The sequence below is a fragment of the Engraulis encrasicolus genome, chromosome 7 (genome assembly GCF_034702125.1).
Source record: "Engraulis encrasicolus isolate BLACKSEA-1 chromosome 7, IST_EnEncr_1.0, whole genome shotgun sequence".
Taxonomy (NCBI): Eukaryota; Metazoa; Chordata; class Actinopteri; order Clupeiformes; family Engraulidae; genus Engraulis; species Engraulis encrasicolus.
Window position 1 is genome coordinate 43,341,857 of NC_085863.1, and position 21,585 is coordinate 43,363,441.

At 44.0% G+C, this 21,585-nt stretch overlaps 1 protein-coding gene and 1 long non-coding RNA gene across 2 annotated transcripts in view; one reads left to right on the forward strand and one right to left on the reverse strand.

The window, feature by feature from the left end:
• The window catches only part of LOC134452946 (ryanodine receptor 1-like), a 181,776-nt gene that overhangs the window by 98,104 nt on the left and 62,087 nt on the right, over positions 1–21,585 (forward strand). The window contains exons 74-79 of the mRNA XM_063203634.1: positions 226–466; positions 1,382–1,469; positions 12,800–12,892; positions 15,429–15,443; positions 19,831–20,001; positions 20,530–20,589. Of these exons, the coding sequence (XP_063059704.1) occupies positions 226–466; positions 1,382–1,469; positions 12,800–12,892; positions 15,429–15,443; positions 19,831–20,001; positions 20,530–20,589 (668 nt within the window). The remainder of the gene's footprint in view (positions 1–225; positions 467–1,381; positions 1,470–12,799; positions 12,893–15,428; positions 15,444–19,830; positions 20,002–20,529; positions 20,590–21,585) is intronic.
• LOC134452201 (uncharacterized) lies at positions 4,101–5,074 on the reverse strand. The gene is made up of 3 exons (XR_010035392.1): positions 4,875–5,074; positions 4,307–4,364; positions 4,101–4,178 (listed from the first exon to the last, which is right to left on the reverse strand). It is a non-coding gene; the product is annotated as an uncharacterized LOC134452201 (long non-coding RNA).

A 21,585-nucleotide genomic window follows, 5' to 3' on the forward strand; every position in this document is an offset into this window, starting at 1 on the left:
CTCTCTCTCTCTCTCTCTCTCTCTCTCTCTCTCTCTCTCTCTCTCTCTCTCTCTCTCTCTCTCTCTCTCTCTCTCTCTCTCTCTCTCCCCTTTCCCTCGACTTTGACTATGTTGTGTGGGTGTCCTTTTTACAATATTATTATGTGTACTTCCCTTGGGCATCAATAAAAACTCCACTACTCTACTCTCTCTCCCACCCTCCCTCTCCTCTCTCCCACCCTCCAGTCTTCTCCCAGCCCATCGTGAGCCGTGCCAAGCCGGAGATGCTCAAGTCCCACTTCATCCCCACCATGGAGAAGCTGAAGAAGCGCACGGCCAAGGTGGTGGCGGAGGAGGACAAGCTGCGCATGGAGGGCAAGTCGGAGGGGGACGAGGAGGAGGGCACCATCCGCGACGAGTTCGCCGTGCTGTGCAGAGACCTGTACGCCCTCTACCCTCTCCTCATCCGTTATGTGGATAACAACAGGTATGCCTGTGGTGAAGCATCTCACCTCTATGTGTAGAGTACAGTACAGTACAGTAGAGTACCTTCTCCTCATCTGCTATGTGAACAACAACAGGTATGGCTGCAGTTAAGTATCTCACCTCTTCGTATGTGTAGAGTAGAGTGGAGTAGAAGTCCCATTTATTTTTTGCAGACATGTGTACACGCCTGTGTGTGTGTGTGTGCGTGCGTGCATGCATTGTATGAATCACTGCCAGGCTTTGTCCTTCCTCCACTAGTAGAGTAGAGTAGAGTAGAGTAGAGTAGAGTAGAGTAGAGTAGAGTAGAGTAGAGTAGAGTAGACTACCCTCTCCTCATCTGCTATGTGAACAACAACAGGTATGGCTGCAGTGCAGTATTTCACCTCTTTGTATGTGTAGAGTAGAGTGGAGTACAGTAGCTTAGAGTAGAGTATCCTCATCACTACGTGCAGTGGAATGGAGATGTGGAGTACGCTAGAGATGAGTTTGCTCTGCCTGCACTCCCTGTGCTTGGACGACCTGTACCCTCTCCTCATGCACTATGTGGACAACAACGGATACAGCTAAGCCAAACTACACCTGTAGAGTTGAATAGAATAGAGTAGAGTAGAGAGGTGGAGGACACCATCGGCGACGAGTTCGCCATGCTGTGCAGAAACCTCTATGTCCTCTACCCTCTCCTCATCCGCTACATGGAGAACAATAGGTTTATAGTTCACATCACACTTGTAGAGTAGATTGGAGAGTGTAGGTGGATTAGACTAGAGATTAGTTTGCCCTGAATGAATGAAAATGTAGTGTGCACAGTACAAAATGTGTGTGTGTGTGTGTGTGTGTGTGTGTGTGTGTGTGTGTGTGTGTGTGTGTGTGTGTGTGTGTGTGTGTGTGTGTGTGTGTGTGTGTGCACATTTTACAGAGCTCGCTGGCTAACATGCCCAGATCCTGATGCCGAGGAGTTGTTCCGTATGGTTGGAGAGGTCTTCATCTTTTGGTCCAAATCTCACGTGAGTAAACAAGCTCTCAACTGTTTTGTTTTTTAACTGTTCTCTGCCTGTAAATATATATATATATATATATATATATATATATATATATATATATATATATATATATATATTTAAATGCTTTGTGGTAGCTTTGTGGGAGGCTTGAGAAGTGGGTGTGTGGATATCTGTGGTTGGACTGCATGGTTATATGTGTGAGATTCGTATTGCCCTGTGTGAGATGTATATTGTTACAACTTGTTGTGGTTTCCAATTCCAGGCCATTTGAATGTGGGGTAAAATAAGAGTTAGTTAGGAGACAAATCATTCAATAGGCAAATACACTGGCATAGTTTGTTGATGGATAATTTATTCACTCGACTTAGGTTAGGAACATCTTAGAAGCAAGTTCAAAGTACAAGTTTCCGATACAAAACATCTTAGACCTGAATTCAACATGACAACAAGTTTCTGTCCCTTGCAAAACCCAAGTTTCTTCCAAAACCTAAGTCCCACCAAAACCAAAGTCAGAGAGAACTTAATGCAAACAGCCAGACAGCAAACCGTGAAGTTGATCAACTAAGGGGATGCTTCAGGTTGTCTCTGGGGACTCCGTTGGCATTGTCCTGTTTGAGCTCTGGACTTGCTGTCTTTTATGCTCCCTGGTCTCGGGGCATCTTCTACGCCTGATCAATCCCTATTCCCCAAGACCATCTTTTGGCCAATCAGATCTTTTAGCAGGCGGGACGATGACGTTATTAAAGGTAGGGGAAATTTTACAATAGTGGATTTATCTGGGATTTTTCCTTTTTTTAAAAAAACATCTTCAAGAGCTTCCTGGGCATTTAATCAGTCTGGGCCATTGGCGTCAGGTCTGGTTGGGGTCTGAAGATCTCTGGAGTTTCCGCTCGGGAAGTTTTCGCTACGTAATGCTAAATAATAATATTCTTTAAAACTGGGAAAGCACCCAGACATCAGTGGCATCAGAACTGTCGCCTGGACTTTTTAGCTATAACTAACATCCGGACATCAGCTACTAAAGATGTCGCGATATGCACCTTACGTTCAATTCTATAAGGATGGGACATTCCCGTTTGTCTCTAGCCCTTAGAACTCCAAGCGTTTTTGGTGACTTTTCACGTATCTGTCTTTGAATACATGTATGAGGGCTTCAGGGAGGTGTACTATCAAGTGTTTTATATCATTTTACTCAGCAGAAGCTAGGCAATGTGATGGAGTACATCTCACCTTATTTAAACCTACTGTATAAACATGACAGAGTAAAAATAATGAAAAAATACAAAAATCCGATTTAGTTTTTTCATAATAAATGAGTATGAACAATACCAAACATACAGATTAAAACCTTTTTATTGGCTAAGATTGTAAACACATATGTTCTGTAACAAATGAAATCACATGTCATTATCTACAACAAGGCAACAAAAAAATATTGCCACTATAGTGCAGTACAATATAGGCGATTTTATGGTGTTTGCTGTGTAACTCATGAGAGTAGAGGACTATTATACACCCCAACACACAAATTCAGGCCAACTTTCACATTAAAATGATCAATAAGCATGTATTTTAACACATTCCATTGAAATGACCAATATAATCCTATAAAACAAACATATATTATCATATAGCAGCTATACATTATAGGCGTTTTTGAATTTGAGACAGGCCATTCATGTGGTAGGAGGGGCTGTTACACAGTCTAACAAAAATGTTTGGGGTTATTTAGAAACCAAAAGACTAATAAGCACTTCTTTGGACAAAATCCCATTAAAATTTACAATAAAATATTCACAAATATGCAATCCTGTCATAAAGTAGCCATACACTCATAGGCGCTTTTGAAATAATGCAATTTTGTGATTATGCAATTCATGCAGTTTGGTTGACATACATTCTGTATATGTTCAAGATTATTTACAGATAGAAAGGATAAATAAGCATTTGCTTAAAAAAACATTTGAAATGTCTCATATAATCTTTTAAAAGAATTCATTGTTATATAGCAGATATATTGCTGACATTTTTAGAAATAGACCGGTGGAGACCGTTGTCAAAAGATGGGGTTGCCTAGCCTTTCTTGTTCCCTCATTGGTGTCAACAGTGAGTGGGCTGAATTTGCAGCTGTACAATTTAAAAAAATATGTTTAATTATTTTCCATACACCTAAAACAATTATCTATATGTGTGTGACATTAGCTTAGCAACTCACCCTATTGGGCCATCCTCCACTCCTGCGTCCATCGCCCTGGGTGCTCGCTGCTGGCTGTGTCAACGTGCAAGGGTGGCTACCCAACGCTGTTCAAAAACATGATGAGATTTAAATGAGAATAAATATTAGGCTACTTATCACTAAAAGCAAATACTGTGTTAAACCTGGCATAGCCTAAGCACATGAAACAGTGCATAGCCTAAATAAACAAAACAGTGCCAGCATGTATACTTACACTGGGTCTGCATCAGGGGGTACTTCCATGAGATCTGGTCAATCTGTGTGTCACTGGTGTCAACAGTGAGTGGGCTGAACTTTCATCTGTACAATGTAAACAAACATTTAATTATTTCCCACACACCTAAGACAATAATCTACAATATATATGTGTGACATTAGCTCAGCATCTCACCCTATTGGGTCATCCTCCTGGGTCCATCCCAATAGGTGCCCGCTGCTGGCTGTGTCAATGTGCATAGGTGGCTGGGTACCCAACACTGTTCAAAAACATGATGAGATTTAGATGAGATTAAATGTCACAAAAAAATATTGAATATCACTAAATGCAAATATTGTGTCAAACCTGGCATAGCCCTAAACACATGAAACAATGCCAGCTACTTACACTGGGTCTGCATCAGCGGGAACTTCCTTTATCTGGTCAGTAAATCTGTAACAGCCAACTGAGAGAGGAAAAAAGTTAAGTCACAATCTAGCTTTCATGACAGTAAAAGAAATACATAAAGATAAATAAAGGCAAATAAATACATAAAGAGATTCACAACGCCATGAATAATTTCTGAGGTCAGGAGCTAGGCCTACTGTAAGAAAGCATAGGACAAGTCATTCCATGCAGTCATTTCAGAAATCAGGCTAATATAATCTCTTCCAAACAAAAACAACATGACCCACTACAAAGACCTCAAGAAAAGAAACTACAGTCCAACACTGTTAGTAATATGCCAATCTCACATCTATTTGCCTACTTCTACAAAACTCAACGTGAAGTCACTCATGAGTGTGCACACCCCCTCTGTTTGTTTACATCTGGCGTCCACCTAATTAGCTACGATGTGCATGAAATTGTATATCTTCCAAGCAACAGGGATTCATTTTTCAAATATGAAGGTACAATTGCAGGCAATTGCATGTCTGTTCAACAAATATCAAAACATTTTAGCAGCCAAACTTACTTTCTATGGATGCAACAGCAGCGGCAGCAGCATAGCAGCAAGAGTAGGCAGGTCGCAGGCTCGTCTCATCTTCACTCCAACTTCTCGTGTCAACTTTGATGTCGTCCGACATTGTCAACATCCACATACCAATACGTCCGTGAAACACCTTGAAATGACGACTCTTCTTGTAATTTTCCTTCAATATATTTCCAGCAATATAAACCGTGAACACTAAAAAATATGCCACTACCACTTCCCCAGGTTTACTGTGCTCCCTGGAAACGCAACACTGATCACAAGACAACATCCGGTCGATCGACCACTTCCTGGTTTATGTGAATGTTTTATCCCTGTATTTTAGAGATCAGAGATTTCTAAAACCAATGAAAACCATAGTTACAAAGTTAATTATATTTGCTGCTGGTTATTTTCTGTTATTTTGACGGAGAAAAATGATCATGATCGAGCAGTATTTTTGCCGCGACTTCAAAGTTGCGTCATTCCAACAGCATTCCGGTCAAAGTAAACAAAATATTAAAACACGTTTTTAAAAACAATGTCTCTGTTAGTTGTATAGCAGATACCCACACATATGAGGTATCAAAATGATGGTTGAGATGTCTAGTTTTCAAAAAACATGGGTTGGACTTCCAGTTATGTGATGTTTTTGTTTTAATTACGTCAATGTTCAACATGTCAAAAGCGGCACGGATCCGTGCCGCTAGAGTTCTGAGGGCTAGCCTAATCCTTTGACGCCACTGTAGCCCCTTCTCCTAACGAGGGCGCTTAGGTTGCATCCATTTAAGGTAGTTCCGGTCAAGCAACATCCTCTGCTAGCTGTCATAAAGCCACTTTATGTTACGGTAGGATCATAGGTCACTAACAAAGGTAGGCAATTATTAAAGTCATATTTCTATAGCTGTCAACCTCCGGAACATCCACGGGGTCCCAGACACCCAGGCACGCAGACATCCAAACGCCACGACTTTGGCGTTTTTTCCCAGTGGGAATTTCCAAAGGAAGACCATGCACCCAGACTTTTTGTCATGTACTTTATATGTGGAGATGGACCATCTATTAATTTGGGCATGTCCATGGATAACCACCTTTATCTATTTACATCGATAGGTCTCCAGATTACGCTTTTATAAAATTCTATTTTAACGCTAACCTATTGCACTAATTTATATGTTTTTCTTTTCTTCATCTAAGACTTATGTGTGTAAGTAAGGCGTACAAGTTTGTTCTCCTCTTAAGGGGGGTTTAGAGTCGCGCGTTCGCGGGGGTTCTGCACAGAGAATGAGCCACAGCACCCCCCTGTGCAGCGACAAAACGACCCCTGGCTGCAGTACACGCATGTTTCTCCCAGGCTGAAATGTCCGTGAGCTGAGCTATGCTTGAAGACGGTGATTGGTCAATGCGCTTACGGCAGTCCGGGGGGAACTCAGCCCTGATAGGTCAGTTGTGTTCTATTCTTCTACCCTACCGCGGAGGTTTGAAGGAAAACGAAAAACACGATGCAGATGACTTGGCAGGAAATCACTGGAGTTTACTTGACAGGGAGAAGAGAAACTGTTTTTTATTTCAGTAGTACAACTTCCAAAAAATCAATTAGAAATATCCATAAAAGGCCATCATGGAAATGATATGTTTGTAGTGTGGTGTGGTAGTAGCAAAGAAGCCTCTTTGTTCTTTTGTAGTGTGGCAGCTAGCTCATTAAAAAAGGGTTCGCTAATGTCCTGTAGAGTTTGAATGGGTTTGGCTGACAGTTGCTAAGCTAGCTGTTAATTAGATAGGCTATCTATTGTATTTAAAAATGGCTTTTGTTTCATTTAACCACCTCAACTGTAAAACATGAATAAAGAGAGACTCTTGTATGCTATCATCCATGTCTAATTACGCCACAACTTTTTAAATTAATAGCAAGAAGCCTCTTTGTTGATACAGTATATAGTACAAGTAGTGTGGCTAGCTAGCTTCTAAAACAGGGTTCGCTAATGTCCTGTAGAGTTTGAATGGGTTTGGCTGACAGTTGCTAAGCTAGCTGTTAATATGGCCATTAGATGTATTGTATTTAAAACGGCTTTTGTTTGGCATTTTAACCACCTGAACTGTAAAACATGAATAAAGAGAGAATCTTGTATGCTATCATTCATGTCTAATTACGCCACAACTTTTTAAATTAATAGCAAGAAGCCTCTTTGTTAGTGGTAGAATTACGTTTCAGGTGGCTAGTCAACTAGCTTTGAGTTTGTAATGACTGATTTAGCTGGCTAGCTACTACTAGGCCCCAGGTGTGAATGGCCATTCATGCTGTCTATTGTCTTTTAAAATGGCGTTTGTCTTGCATTTAATCTCATGTAGTACTTGACCAAAAAAAAGTACTTGTACCATCTAATTATGCCCCAACTTTTAGAAGTAGGCTACTAGTGGAATATTACGTTTTACATAGCCAGCTGATTAGCTTTGTGATTCATTCTAGGGACTGGGCTCAACTGAATGAGTTAGTTCGCCCCCTGTTGTCACGGAGGTGAATTGACATCATTAAAATCTCCTCCTCCCTCCCCCCTTGCCCCACTCTTGAATTTTCGGCGGGAAAAAAAACACCACGCCCTTTCGCACGCATTCGCATGTAGGTCGACTATGAGGCAATACCCCCCGCTGACAGTACGTCTATGCTTTACCCCGCAATCGGCACCGCGTGACTATGCATCAGCCTCTTAGTTCTGCTCTGTCCAGTGCAGCACGGCCCGCATACCTCCTGTCTGGCCAGTGATCTACGACCTGAGTGTTACAGTGTTCTGGTGCCACTAGGTGGCACTCTAAGACAGAATATACAAATACAGCCTAGGTCTACAGAGCGGGCCAGTCTTAGCTAGTGCAGGAGAGCAAGCAAGCTGTAACTGTACGTGCTGCAAGTTATTCGAATAAAGCTCACGGAGTTATTCGACATCTGCCTCATGACTGATATCTTTCAACATGGTGTCAGAAGTCTAACCCAGATGCCTTTTGGACACATGAGCAAACGGTGGGCAGACTAGAAATCCGATTTAAACCAGAAGGAAGAAAGTTGCTCTCAGAATGGCGTATCACATTCCAGTTCCGGAGCCCATGGACATGAAGGGCGATATGTTCAACAATTGGACATTTTTCCGAGCGCAGTGGGATAACTACGAAATCGCAACTGGATTAGACAAAAAGCAAAACAACATTCGCGTGGCCACGCTGCTATCAGTAATGGGGAAAGAATGCCACCAACTGCAGCGTCATCTTCACATGCCTGACGCAGACCGGGCAGATCCACAGAAAGTCCTAGATGCACTACAGAAACACTTCGAACCGACCAGAAACGTGATCTACGAAAGGTTTGTGTTCAACAATTGTAAACAAAGCCAAAATGAGACTGCAGACCAGTACATAGCCAAGCTAAGAAAGCTAGCCGATACTTGTGATTTTGGCTGCCTGAGAGATGACTTACTCCGAGACAAACTTGTCATAGGCACGAAAGATACGAACGCGCAAGCTCGGATGCTGCGCGAGCCGAAACTGACATTGCCTCTAGCTGTTGATATGTGCCGTGCTAGTGAACAAACTTCGGCTCAAATTAAGAAAATTGCTGGCGATGATCAGCAAACCATCAACTACGCGTCACGAGACGGTCGCCAGGGGCAAAGGGGAAGTAAACAGCTAAATGTGCCAGAACACACCAGACAAAAACCATCGCATACAAACACATGTCGTTACTGTGGCACTCTACACGGCAAGGCCAACTGTCCAGCTTATGGTGTACTATGTAAAGCATGTGGAAAACGAAATCATTTTGCAAGAGTCTGCCAACAAGCACAGCGCAAGCCACAACTGAATCTAGTCGAAGAGGATGAGAGGGATGATGAAAGTGAGTCAATGCTTTATCTTTCTCACATAAATTTCATGCAAGCCAACAAGAACAAGTGGTTCATACACCTGAAATTATCCCCACACAATGACGAAATGGTTAAATATGACCCCTCACATGTCATAAAATGCCAACTAGACACTGGTTCCACTGTGAATGTTATTGGCTTCCGAGACCTCCAACGCCTGCTCCAAGACGGCAATCCGCCCCTGTCACCAAGCAAGGCCACTCTCAAACTGTATGATGGGACCCTGATACAGCCGAAAGGGGAATGCAGTCTCAAGGCAGAACATGATGGCAACGCATACATCCTGAGATTTCATGTAATGGAGACATCACAAACCCCTCTGCTCTCAGCAGACACCTGCCTACGACTCAATTTACTCCAGATAACCAGCAGCCACGTCGTACACAGTATTGAGGCAGGGCAAGCAGACAGCGCCACCATACCTAAAACAACAGAGGAGCTCATGGCCTCATATGATGACGTGTTCGACGGCTTGGGATGCCTCCCTGGGGAGCTCCATCTGAAGGTCGACCCCGCCATAAGACCTGTGCAGCAGCTCCCTCGCAGGGTCCCGATTCCCATCAAAGACAAAGTCACCAAGGCCATAGAGGACATGGAAAAAAGGGGCATCATTGCCAAAGTCACAGACCCAACTCCATGGATCAGTAATATGGTGTTGGTGGAAAAGAAGGACAAGCTCCGCATTTGCATCGACCCCACAGTACTGAACAAAGCTTTACTTCGATCGCATTACCAGATGCCGACAATAGAGGAGATTCTTCCTGAAATAGCCAAGGCAAAGACATTTTCAGTCTTAGATGCAAAAGATGGCTACTGGCAAATACAGCTGGATGAGGCAAGCAGCTATCTCACTACATTCTGGACACCTTTAGGGCGCTACAGGTGGCTCAGGATGCCTTTTGGGATCAAGCCAGCGGCCGAAGAGTATCAACGACGACAACATGAGGTGCTGCAAGGACTCAAGGGTGTTGCGGTGATAGCAGATGACATTCTTGTCTATGGATGCGGCGACACCAACGAAGAAGCGATGAGAGACCATGACAACAATCTCGCAGCCCTCCTCTCACGAGCCAGGTCAGTCAACCTAAAGCTAAACAAGAAAAAACTCAGATTAAAGCTCCCCAGTGTGACATACATGGGACACCTACTCACCACTGAGGGATTATGCCCAGATCCAGACAAGGTAGCTGCAGTTCAGAACATGCAAACGCCACATGATGTGAAATCTCTTCAACGATTGCTTGGATTTGTCAACTACCTCTCCAAATTCTTGCCCCACTTGTCAGATGTCTGTGAGCCCCTCAGGCGTCTGACCGACAAGGATGTCGAATGGGCTTAGCTCTCACAGCATGAAGAAGCATTGTGCTGTATCAAACAGCTCGTGACACAGCATCCTGTCCTTAAATACTATGACCTTGACGAAGAGGTCACCCTGCAATGTGACGCAAGTGAAACAGGCCTGGGAGCAGCCCTCCTTCAAAATGGACAGCCTGTAGCCTTTGCCTCAAGGACGCTGACGCCAACTGAACAGAGGTACGCACAAATTGAAAAAGAATGCCTCGCCATTGTCTTTGCATGTGACAAATTCGATCAGTACCTCCATGGCAGGGATCATATCACTGTTCACAGTGACCACAAGCCCCTCGAAGTAATTTTCAAGAAGTCATTGCTCATGGCACCAAAGAGACTGCAACGGATGTTGCTCAGACTACAGAGATATCAGATACACCTGCTGTACAAACCGGGCAAGGACCTCCATTTAGCTGACTTCTTGTCCAGAGCCCAGCAAGCTAATGTGGAACACCCACAAATGCAGACACCGTCCTCTGTATATGCCATGGGACTGACGTCAGCAGACCTTGAACGTGTTAGTCACAGCAGCAACACGAACATCACCACAAAGACACTGGAGACCATCAAGACACACACTGCTCAAGACCCAGTGGCCCAAGCGCTGAACAGACACATCAGCAAGGGCTGGCCAGACCACGTACAAGCTGTGGACCCTTCACTTCGTCTGTTCTGGACATACAGAGAAGAACTTACAACAGAAGATGGCCTAATTTTCAAGGGTCAGCAGGTCTTCATCCCTGAAACATTGCGCGACGACTTCCTGCTGAAGATCCACATAGGGCACCCTGGTATTGAAGCCAGTCAGAGAAAGGCCCGTGAGGCTGTTTTCTGGCCAGGAATTGCTGACGACATCAAGAACTTCACGAACAACTGTGACACCTGTAAGGCCACTCAGGCAAAACAACAAAAAGAAACACTCACCACACACCACATTCCAGACATCCCGTGGTCCAAAGTCGGAATAGACCTTTTCAGCATCAAGAGCTCCACATATCTCATTATGGTGGATTACTACTCCGACTACTGGGAGATTGATGACCTCTCAGACTACACTGCATCCACTGTCATCGAAGCATGCAAGCGACAATTCTGCAGACATGGCACGCCCCACACCGTCTTCTCAGATAATGGCCCCCCCTTCAATAGCATGGAATTCCAACAATTTGCAGAGGAGTGGGACTTTGAGCATGCAACCTCATCACCATATCATAGCCAAAGCAATGGCAAAGTGGAGTCAGCAGTGAAAATAGCCAAAGGGTTACTGAAACGCTGTACAATGGCTGGAGAAGACCCATGGAGAGCAGTGCTAGAATGGAGAAACACCCCTACTGAGGGCCTTGACAGCTCGCCAGTTCAAAGACTCATGTCAAGGCGGACCCGATCACTCCTACCCAGACGGAGTATGCTTCTGAACCCTGAAGTTACGAAAGATGTGGTCGCAAAGAAAAGAGTCAAAGGGGCAGCAGTCAAACACAGATACGACCTTCATGCTCGTGACCTCCAACCCATCACGCAAGGACAGACGGTACGAGTTCTTCTTCATCCCAACCACCCAGACGGCACATGGGCCCTGGGCTTATGCATTGATGAGCTTCACGATCGCTCATACGTGGTCCTGGTGAATGGGAAGAAATACCGTCGAAACCGCAGACACATTCGTCCAGGGCAGGAACAACTTACCATCACTCCACACCACAGTAATACACTGCTTGATGACGACAACTGGAACACTGGAGGTACCATGGGAACACCGCCAGACATGCCGGACACAGCAGCTGAAGATGCACCCAGGAGCCCACCTCCATCTCCCAACCGCCCCCCTCCTCCTCCCCCTTCCTCTCCCCCTCCCCCTTCTCTTCCCCTACAGCATACCAGAACGAGGAGCAACATCCAGAGACCTGCGAGATTCACCACTGACTTTATCTAAAAAAAAAATAAAAAAAAGGGAAAGGGCATGACAGTTATAGTACCTGCAGAAACTGGGTACTGGAAAATTAAAAAATAATGCATTTATGTTTTGCTAATTGTGTACCTTTCTAAACAGTTTATATCAGTTAGTTTATATTAGTTATGTTCTTTCTTAGCCAGTGCTTTCGCAGGAGCTGCACCAGTAAGGGTTCTCGCTCCATTTATATGTAAAGGGAGATGTTACAGTGTTCTGGTGCCACTAGGTGGCACTCTAAGACAGAATCTACAAATACAGGCTAGGACTACAGAGCGGGCCAGTCTTAGATAGTGCAGGAGAGCAAGCAAGCTGTAACTGTACGTGCTGCAAGTTATTCGAATAAAGCTCACGGAGTTATTCGACATCTGCCTCATGACTGATATCTTTCAACACTGGGCTGCACTCCTCACAGGCTGTGCTGCCCACTCCTTTTCTCTCTCTCTCACTCTGGCCTCTCTGTCTCCATTCAACATATAGGAATAAAGAGTATTATACGTTAGAAATAAGAAATGCAAGGTTATTTATGTATAATATAAGGTTAGTTTTATTATCCTTTAGGTGCAAGCACTAACTACTCTGTCACTCTACATACCAGATTTCCTCCACAAACTGCTCAATTTCCTTGTGCTTGTTACAAAGACAAATAAGAAGATATTCTGTATTATATTATTCTTCCATAATGTGTGTGTGTGTGTGTGTATGTGTGTGTCTCTGTTCTGTAGAACTTCAAGCGGGAGGAGCAGAACTTCGTGGTCATGAATGAGATCAACAACATGTCCTTCCTGACCGCTGATAGCAAAAGCAAAATGAGCAAGGTGAACTTTCAACACTTCAATCTCTCTCTTTCTCTTTCTCTGTCTCTGTCTCTGTGTCCCTTTCTCTCTCTCTGTCTGTCTCTGTCTCTGTCTTTCTCTCTCCTCTCTCTCTCTCTCTCTCTTTCTCTCTCTCTCTGGTCTCTCTCTCTCTCAAACTGTATCTGAATTGTTTTTCGACATGCATGACGTTCATCACTTTGTGTCGCTTCTGTTCATACATCTCAGAAGATGTAACATGATGTACAACGTTATGTGTACATTATGTAAGATGTAACATTGTGTACAATAACAAGTTAAAATGTTATTTTACATATCACAACGTGCTCTGTGCCTCATATTATAACACGGTATGAAACACATTCAATAACACATTTAAAAACTCATCTCTAATCATTTCATGTGTTGTAGTGGTTAGATTCTACAGGTCAGCATGCTTCATAACCATCTCTATGTATGTTAATCTAATTGCATGGCTAGTCTAGTTGCCTAAACCCAAGCACCATGCTCATGTCATCTTCACCTGCTCATCTTACTTTAGTGTGCTAACAAAACAACTTGAAAAAGCAAGCTTGAGTGTCAGTAGAGCTTTTCTGTGGTTGCCAGATCTGTGAATGATCTGCCACCAAGATCTGACACGTTAGTGCACAATGCTAATAGCTTTACACTACTGTCACACGTACACACGTTGGCATGGTCATTTTTAAAAGCATTTAAACATGTAACAGAAGAATAACATTAGCATTTTACCATTAATATTCAAATTCATATAACGGTTGTCTTTTTTAAACAGTTAAACTCATTCAATTTAACATTACACCTACACAAGTGCATAGCATTTCATTGATTACGCATTTTATTGATTATGCCGTAAAGTGAAAAACTAGTGCATGATTAAGGTTGTTGTTGTTATTAAATTGATATGAAGTGACATGCTATGAGATAACATGTACAGTAATTGCATGTTAACAGCGGTTGTGTCTCTGCCCCTTTCTCAAGTAGAAGCTATGTCATGTTCAGATATCACATTTCATGTCTCATATTAACTCCCATCAGCCCATGGTCCATTTCTAACCTTTCCCAGGTGTGTTAATGCGTCCGTGAGCAGTAATGGGCACCCTGGTTTCATGACTTGCAGTCCAGTGCCACATTTTGCAAATGCCGTGGTTTCACCTGTCCAATTCAACCAGGTGATTGCCTAGTTCAATGATCGCATGGTTGAATTGGACAGGTCATTTGAAATGTGTGGCACTGGACGGTAAATAAATGAATCCAGGTTGCCCATCACTTTCTGTGAGTAGATCTTGCTCTCATCTAGACCTAGTCTAGTGCTAATGTGACCTTGATATGACCCTGATGTGGCACTGGCACAGCGTATGCCTTCAACGGCACACAGAGGGCTACCATGTGGCCTCAACGCAGCTCATAGTGCTATATGGTCCTGGCCCTGGCCCTGTTCTGGTCTGGATGTGGCCATGATAGCAGGACCGTTGGTATCGGTTATCGGTCCCCTTGAAAGCTGTACAGTCCTCTGTATAAGGTAGGGCACAGCAAAGAGATAGTTATACTTGTCCAGGGGAAAACAGTACAGTTACAGTACTCTACTGTATTCTACCTGCATTCTACTGTTACAGTAATATAGAGAACACACTCACCTAGGCGTGAAGGAGTTTCAGACTTCGTGGTAAAGAGTACAAGGAACAAGTAAACCCATCCAGAAATAGTTGAAAAGAGAAGGCAGGTTTACATGTGGGAAATATCAGAGATGACGACAGCTTAAATGAAGAAACAGGCTTGCAGGTAAATATAAAGAGATATACAGGTATATATGAGATAGATATAGATAAAAATTAAATAATATAATGGACTGTGCCCCTTACAGCCAGTCCTCAATGGACAAAATATGTATTGCAATCTAGAAACATTCATTTCTGGCTTCATGTTATTTTTCACCTGAAATGTTGCCTCTTGGAGACCATCTCGGTTCCATCTTCCTGGTAAATACAAATGCAGGGTGCTCTAGATAGGGGGCAGTATTGCTCACTAAGTCCTGACACCCTGTCCCCTTTAACCTTGTCCCGCAGCTGCCATGTGGCTGTGTAAGACTGGATGCGTGCGTGTGTGTGTGCGCATCTCTTTTGTAGGTAGTATGTGTGTGTACCTATATGTTTGCGTGTATTTGTGTATAGAACTGTTTGTCAGTGTCATTTTTTTGGTGTGTGTGTGTGCGTTCGTGTGTATGTGTGTGCGTGTGCGTGTGTGCGTGTGTGTGTGTGTGTGTGTGTGTGTGTGTGTGTGTGTGTGTGTGTGTTTGTGTGTGTGCATGTGTGTGTGTGTGTGTGTGTGCATGTGTGTGCGTGTATGGGTGTGTGTTTGTGTGTGTGTGTGTGTGTGTGTGTGTGTGTGTGTGTGTGTGTGTGTGTGTGTGTGTGTGTGTGTGTGTGTGTGTGTTGGTGCTAGCTGCAGTGTTAATTGCAGTGTTAACTCCCCTGTGTCCTTGTTCCCGTGGGTGCCCTCTCTGGACGTGGCTGGCGTGTAGGCCGGAGATACGGAGGTTAGAATCTGTCTCTGCACGAACACTCCATCGATCGAACGTACGAACGAACGAATGAACCAACGCTGCCAACCGCATGGCACCCACTTAGGGGGCTTTTCATCAAACCCCCCCCGACACACTGGCATGTGTACACAGACACGTTCACACATACCCAAATACACACACCTACAGGCACACATACATACAATACACACAAAGACACATAACAACAGTTACGCAGGTACACCAACACATATGAAGGCACGTAAATACACACACATATACAAACACGTATATTCATGCACACACAAAAAGTTACACACAATTGCATACAAGCAAGCACATCCACATAGACCCCTCTTTAAAAAAAGCTTCAGCAATGATAGCCATATACACATGCACGCACAGCTTCAGCAATGCATAGCTTCAGCAGCACACACACATTTTCAGTAATGCGAAGTGATGTGAACACACACTCACACGCACTCACGCACACACACAGACACACACACACACACACACACACGCACATGCACACACACACGCACACACACACACCAATGCACTGCATCACCAACCGGACCCCAGCGTCCTGCCAGCGTGTGTGTGTGGAGGATTCTGGTGCTGTTTGATGAAAGAACTCTGCCGTAGAACTCTGCCGTAGACTCATGGCTCCGGTCCCCCTCCCCTGAAAATGAGTACCCACCGATTACACGGTGGGGGGAGAGGGGGGTACGAGCCATCAGTCTGCCCAGCTGGTTTGCCGTAGTGTCTGTAGTAGATGGTTTGATGATTTGGTTGGCTGGGGCTGTGGGGGACTCTTTACAGTAGATTATGTCATTTTCTTTCTTTGTAGATTCCTGTATTTTATTTATTCATGTGTGTGTGTGTTTGTTTTGTTTTTGTTTTGTTTTTGTTTTGCTTTGTGAGACATTGGTGATGGTGGGCTGCTGAGGTGGTGAGTGTGATGCGTTGCTTGACATGTGTCTATCTGTTGTAGTGCCAACTGTGCACCAACTGTGATGCACCTGCTATACCCTTTCTTCCTGTGCGTTTGCGTCATAATTGCCCATAGACGTAGAACATTAGATTAGAGGTGACACAGCACTTCACGACAGCACTGGAAAGTGGCAAGCGCACCCGCCATCTTCTGTAGGTAAACGTGTGCTCTTTAGTCAATGCAAATCAGCGGAGAACACGACCCACCTCAAAAAATGAAATAAAACTGTGTAAACTATCTGAAGTGACACATGAATCAAGGACATAAGGGATAACGGCAGACGAGGTGACCGGTTACACAAAGGTAATGGCGAGGCAGCAGGTCAGAACTCCGGCGACGTGCGCAGCACAGAGATGGAGCTGCCTCCGCCAAGCCATTAACTTTGTGGAATCGGTCGACCTCAAAGGTCGTTATCCCACTTATCTGCCGTTAGGCTAGGGTACTTTTTCAATCTCTACTGTTTGTAAAGTAGTAGGAACCATGTCAATTGCAACATCTTGTGAGCAAGATAGACCTTGATAGACTTTGTTTGGAATGCAGATGTTGTGATTACTTATTTTCCGTAGGTCATGTACATGGTTCCTACAGAGTTATCCTTTAGATACCATCGACATTCCAAACAAAGATTCTATGCGTGGCTAACTTACACGCACGCATGACGCCTGACCAGTTCCACGGAATGAATGGTCACCCCATCAGCCAATCAGAAAAGAGAATTCCGTTGTGTAAGCAGATAACAGATTATAAATGTCAGACTAAATGTCTACTTAAATCATATGAGTCGATAAAATACATTTTAAAATCAGATCATATTAGTTAGTTTCCTTATATAGTGTGTCAGTGAAAATATTCACATTATTAAGCGATTTTTTAAAGAGGTAAGTCCGTTCTCCATTCATTTACATTGCTCAGGTCTACCTACAAGCAATGGCTGCCAGGATTGCTGTGAATAAGGGGGCGGTGTCACCTCTAATCTAATGCTCTACCTCCTCGTTGCAGGCTAGCCTATTTAATTCTGCACACTGGTAACTGCAGACATATAGCATAGCACTATTCAACAGTATGCTAACTGGAAGGGGTAATATTAGGATTTGGTGTAGGTGAGAACTAGACCAGGAAATAATGATTTTCCAGATTTCTACATCTTTACTGTAGTCTGTAATATATGAGATACAAGCTAGTAATGGAAAAGATTGTGTTAAGATTAAGTGTAAGATTGGGCTAAGAGTTATAGAATTAGCGTTATATTGTGATTATCAGTCAGAAAACACTTTAACCTGCTGCTAGCAAGAGATTTTCTACGATGTACTTGCTAGGATAGTCATTTCAAGAACATACCATGCGTCTCCCTCAGGCTTTGGACTTTCTCTTACATTTTTCTTATGAAGATTTTCCCTTCCGATGACAGCAACACTCTGACCACTCCAAGAAACCCATGAACCATTTTCACTTTGTGTCATTGCATACCGCAATATGGCCTTACGAAAACGACATGGAATTTGTTTTTTGTGTTGTTGACTCTCCTCATCAGAGCGTCTTAAAATCGTCCTCCTTCTCATAAGCTTTATTAATTATTAGAATGTAACAGAGAGTAATGTGGCTGTTCAGGATAGATGCATAGAGAGAGTGAAAAAAGAGCAAGACGTAAAAATAGAAGTGGAACGACAGAGTGTGAGACTGTGTGTGCGTGCGTGCGTGCGTGCGAGCATGTGTGTATGTTCCTATAATTCGAAGACGGAGATGATTCGTTGTAATATGCTGTAATACTCAGTCGGAGTAGATTAGACTTGGGAGGAGATGGGCGCTTCAGTGTACAGCATACGTATGCGAGTGTGTGTGCGTTTGTGTGCGCGCACGCGTGTGTGTGTGTGTGTGTCCGTGTGTATGTGTGTGTGGACAAGTGTTATTGTGTATTGTGCTGTGGTCATCTTTGTGTGTGTGTGTCTGTGTTTGTGTGTGTGTGTGTGTGTGTGTGTGTGTGTGTGTGTCTGTGTTTGTGTGTGTGTGTGTGTGTGTGTGAGAGAGAGAGATACTGTGAGTTACTGAATATTTTGTGAGATAAGAGAGTGTGTGGAGGAAGTAGGCTGTAGTGTACTGCATGTATGTGTAGATAACCAATGCATAGTTCCCCCCTAAACCTGTGCATGTGTTTCTTACTATGTGGGTCATGTACAGTGTACTGGTGTTGGAATGATTTAACAGAAGCATGAACTATTTGAAAAAAAAAAAACGTTTGTTGTGTGTGTGTTATTTTTAAAGCATGTGTAAGCTGTCCTTTCTGCCCCCCGTCCAAAGAACGCACACACACACAGACACACACGCACGCACGCACACACAAATACACAGACACACATACACACACAAATGTCGTGCAACTCCATGCACCCTTCCAATCCTTCCCATTCCTACCAGTCTTCTCTCCCTTTGAAACAGACACCCCCCAAATTGACCTCTGTGAACATCCTCCATCCGTCGTACCTACTGTCTTGTCTTGGTTTGTGTGTATGTGGGTGGGGATGGTAGAGGGGATGGTAGGGCCTACACTCTAGAACATTGCAGCCAGTTAAACGTGAAAAAGTAAGTTGCCTTGCGGCCTGTACTTTGCAACTTAACTCAACTTGAGAAAATCTCAAGTTGGCCCTATCGTGGGTCTAACGGTAGGGCGCTCGTCTGCTACGCGGCTGACCCAGGTTTGATTCTGACACTGGTCCTTTGCCAACTCTTCCCCGTCTCTCTCTCTCCCCACTCGCTTCCTGTCATAGTCTTCCCTGTCCTATCTCTAAATAAAGGCAAATAGCCCCCCAAAAAGAGAAAACCTCCAGTTGAGTTAAGCCCAGAGTTTACGAACTTTAAGCAGCAAGGCAACTTACTTTTTTTGAATTTAAATGGCTTGTAATGTTTTATTGTGTCTGTAGAGTCTTTCTCACTTTTATTTTTTAGATATGGTTTTCTTGTCAGCAGCAGAAAGAACAGCTTTTCTGGAAGTGTGTGTCCTCTTTTTGGTTTGAACACTACATTGCTTGTGTTACTGTATGCAGCAGTTACATGACTTCATGACCATGTGCTACTTATGTGATGTTGAATTCAGATGAATTGCAAGTGAAAAAGTGTGTGTGTGTGTGTGTGTGTGTGTGTGTGTGTGTGTGTGTGTGTGTGTGTGTGTGTGTGTGTGTGTGTGTGTGTGTGTGTGTGTGTGTGTGTGCGTGTGTGTGCGTGTGTGTGCGTACGTGCCTGTATGTACATGTGTGTGTGTGTGTGTGTGTGTGTTTGAGTGTGTATGGAAAGGTTGTGTGAACGTGATAAGAGAGAGTGCATGTATATAGCATAAGATGTGTGTGTGCATACTGTCTTGCATGCTGAACATCATCCACCCCTACCCCACCCCCAACACTTGGTCTATCCCAGGCTGGGGGCTCTGATGTGGAGCGTACCAAGAAGAAGCGGAGGGGGGACCGCTACTCGGTGCAGACCTCCCTCATTGTGGCCTCCTTGAAAAAGATGCTTCCCATCGGTCTTAACATGTGCTCACCTGCCGACCAGGAGCTTATCAATATCGCCAAGATACGCTACTCAATGGTATACACACACACACACACACACACACACACACACACACACACACACACACACACACACACACACACACACACACACACACGCATGCATACTGTGTACACACACTCACACACACACACATACATAGTGTACACACACACGCACGCACGCACACACACACACACTGAGAAAGGCATGCTGAAATCCACTGCTCACATACTCATGTTCTTCTTGTACTTTTTGGTTCCATGCAACAGACTCAACCCAACTGACTAAATAAAGTGACTGTGTCAATATCTGACAACCTTAGAACAGACTGCATTTTTCAACTTCTATGGTGGCGTGCATCTCAAAGGTGCCCCCTTGTGGCAGCAGAACTTCACTGACGGTTAGTATTAGGGAAAGGTCTAGGATTCGCCACACAGTCAACATGCGTCGTGGCAACATCAAAATTTGTAGTCTGGTCAATGGTAGTCAGAAAGTTGGGATGAGACTGTGTTGAATAAAGAGCCAAACAATACGTCTCAGAATCTTAACTTATATCCACAGAAAGACACAGATGAGGAGGTGAGAGAGTTCCTTCAAACCAACCTGCATCTTCAGGGCAAGGTAAGAGTATGTGGAATGGTTGTGTGTAATGTGCGTGTATGTTTTATGTGCAAATAGATGTCTGTATTTGTGAGTATGTGTCCATGTATAAATGCACGTTTTGTGAAAAACGAAAGTTCGAGAGAAGTGTAATGAAATTTGGCATGCCTAATTCACCAGATGTATTCTGTTCTCCACTCGACTGTCATTCGGCGAAAAGATAGGCAGGCATATTTAACCAGCTGCATCTAATTTTCCGCTCTGCCGTCATTCGGTGGAATTTTAGTGCACAGGAAATTTGGAGCGCCCCTTAATTAACTATCCAGCATATCTCCACTCACCTGTCTACAGTCAGAAATGTTCTTTCTTGCTCGCACCCACCACCTCCTCATTCGCCTCCCTTATGCAGCTGTTCTATCGATTCATCAAGCATCTAGCCCATGCCTCCTCTCAGATCAACTCACTCCATTGATCTCCAACCATCATCCACGGGGGGGTGTCCGCTCAGAGTTCACACATATCTGCAGGTGCAGATACTGCCCAAGGTCTCAGTGGTGCACCGTACTCCCGAGTTCGAGAATGTTTGCTGCATAGACATTTCTCGGCAGTGGCAGTACTTCAGCACCACGGCCAGCGATCTTGCCCAATATGCCGCATAATCTCTCAGCTTCTTGAGTGCAGTGGTCCCTGCGGACCCCATGAAGCACTTTGATGATCAGTCGACCACGTGGACAGCCACTCTCCTGCGAGAACGGCACGATCACGAGAAGTCGTTCTCCAGTGAGAACGAAGATGTACGCATACATGCTTAACCCCTTAGCGCAGAGCCCATGTTATAACCTTACTGTCAGCAAAACTGTAATGTCTACTGTATGTCTCAATCTGTTACTTAAGGCTCTCGGCACTGTCATACCAATGTTGTTATGATGTAGTTGAGTATTTTCAGCAAATAGTGAAGAGGCCCGCCGGCAACCCCATCTGCAGTAAGAGGTTTTTTAATCCAAATTTCAGAGAGTG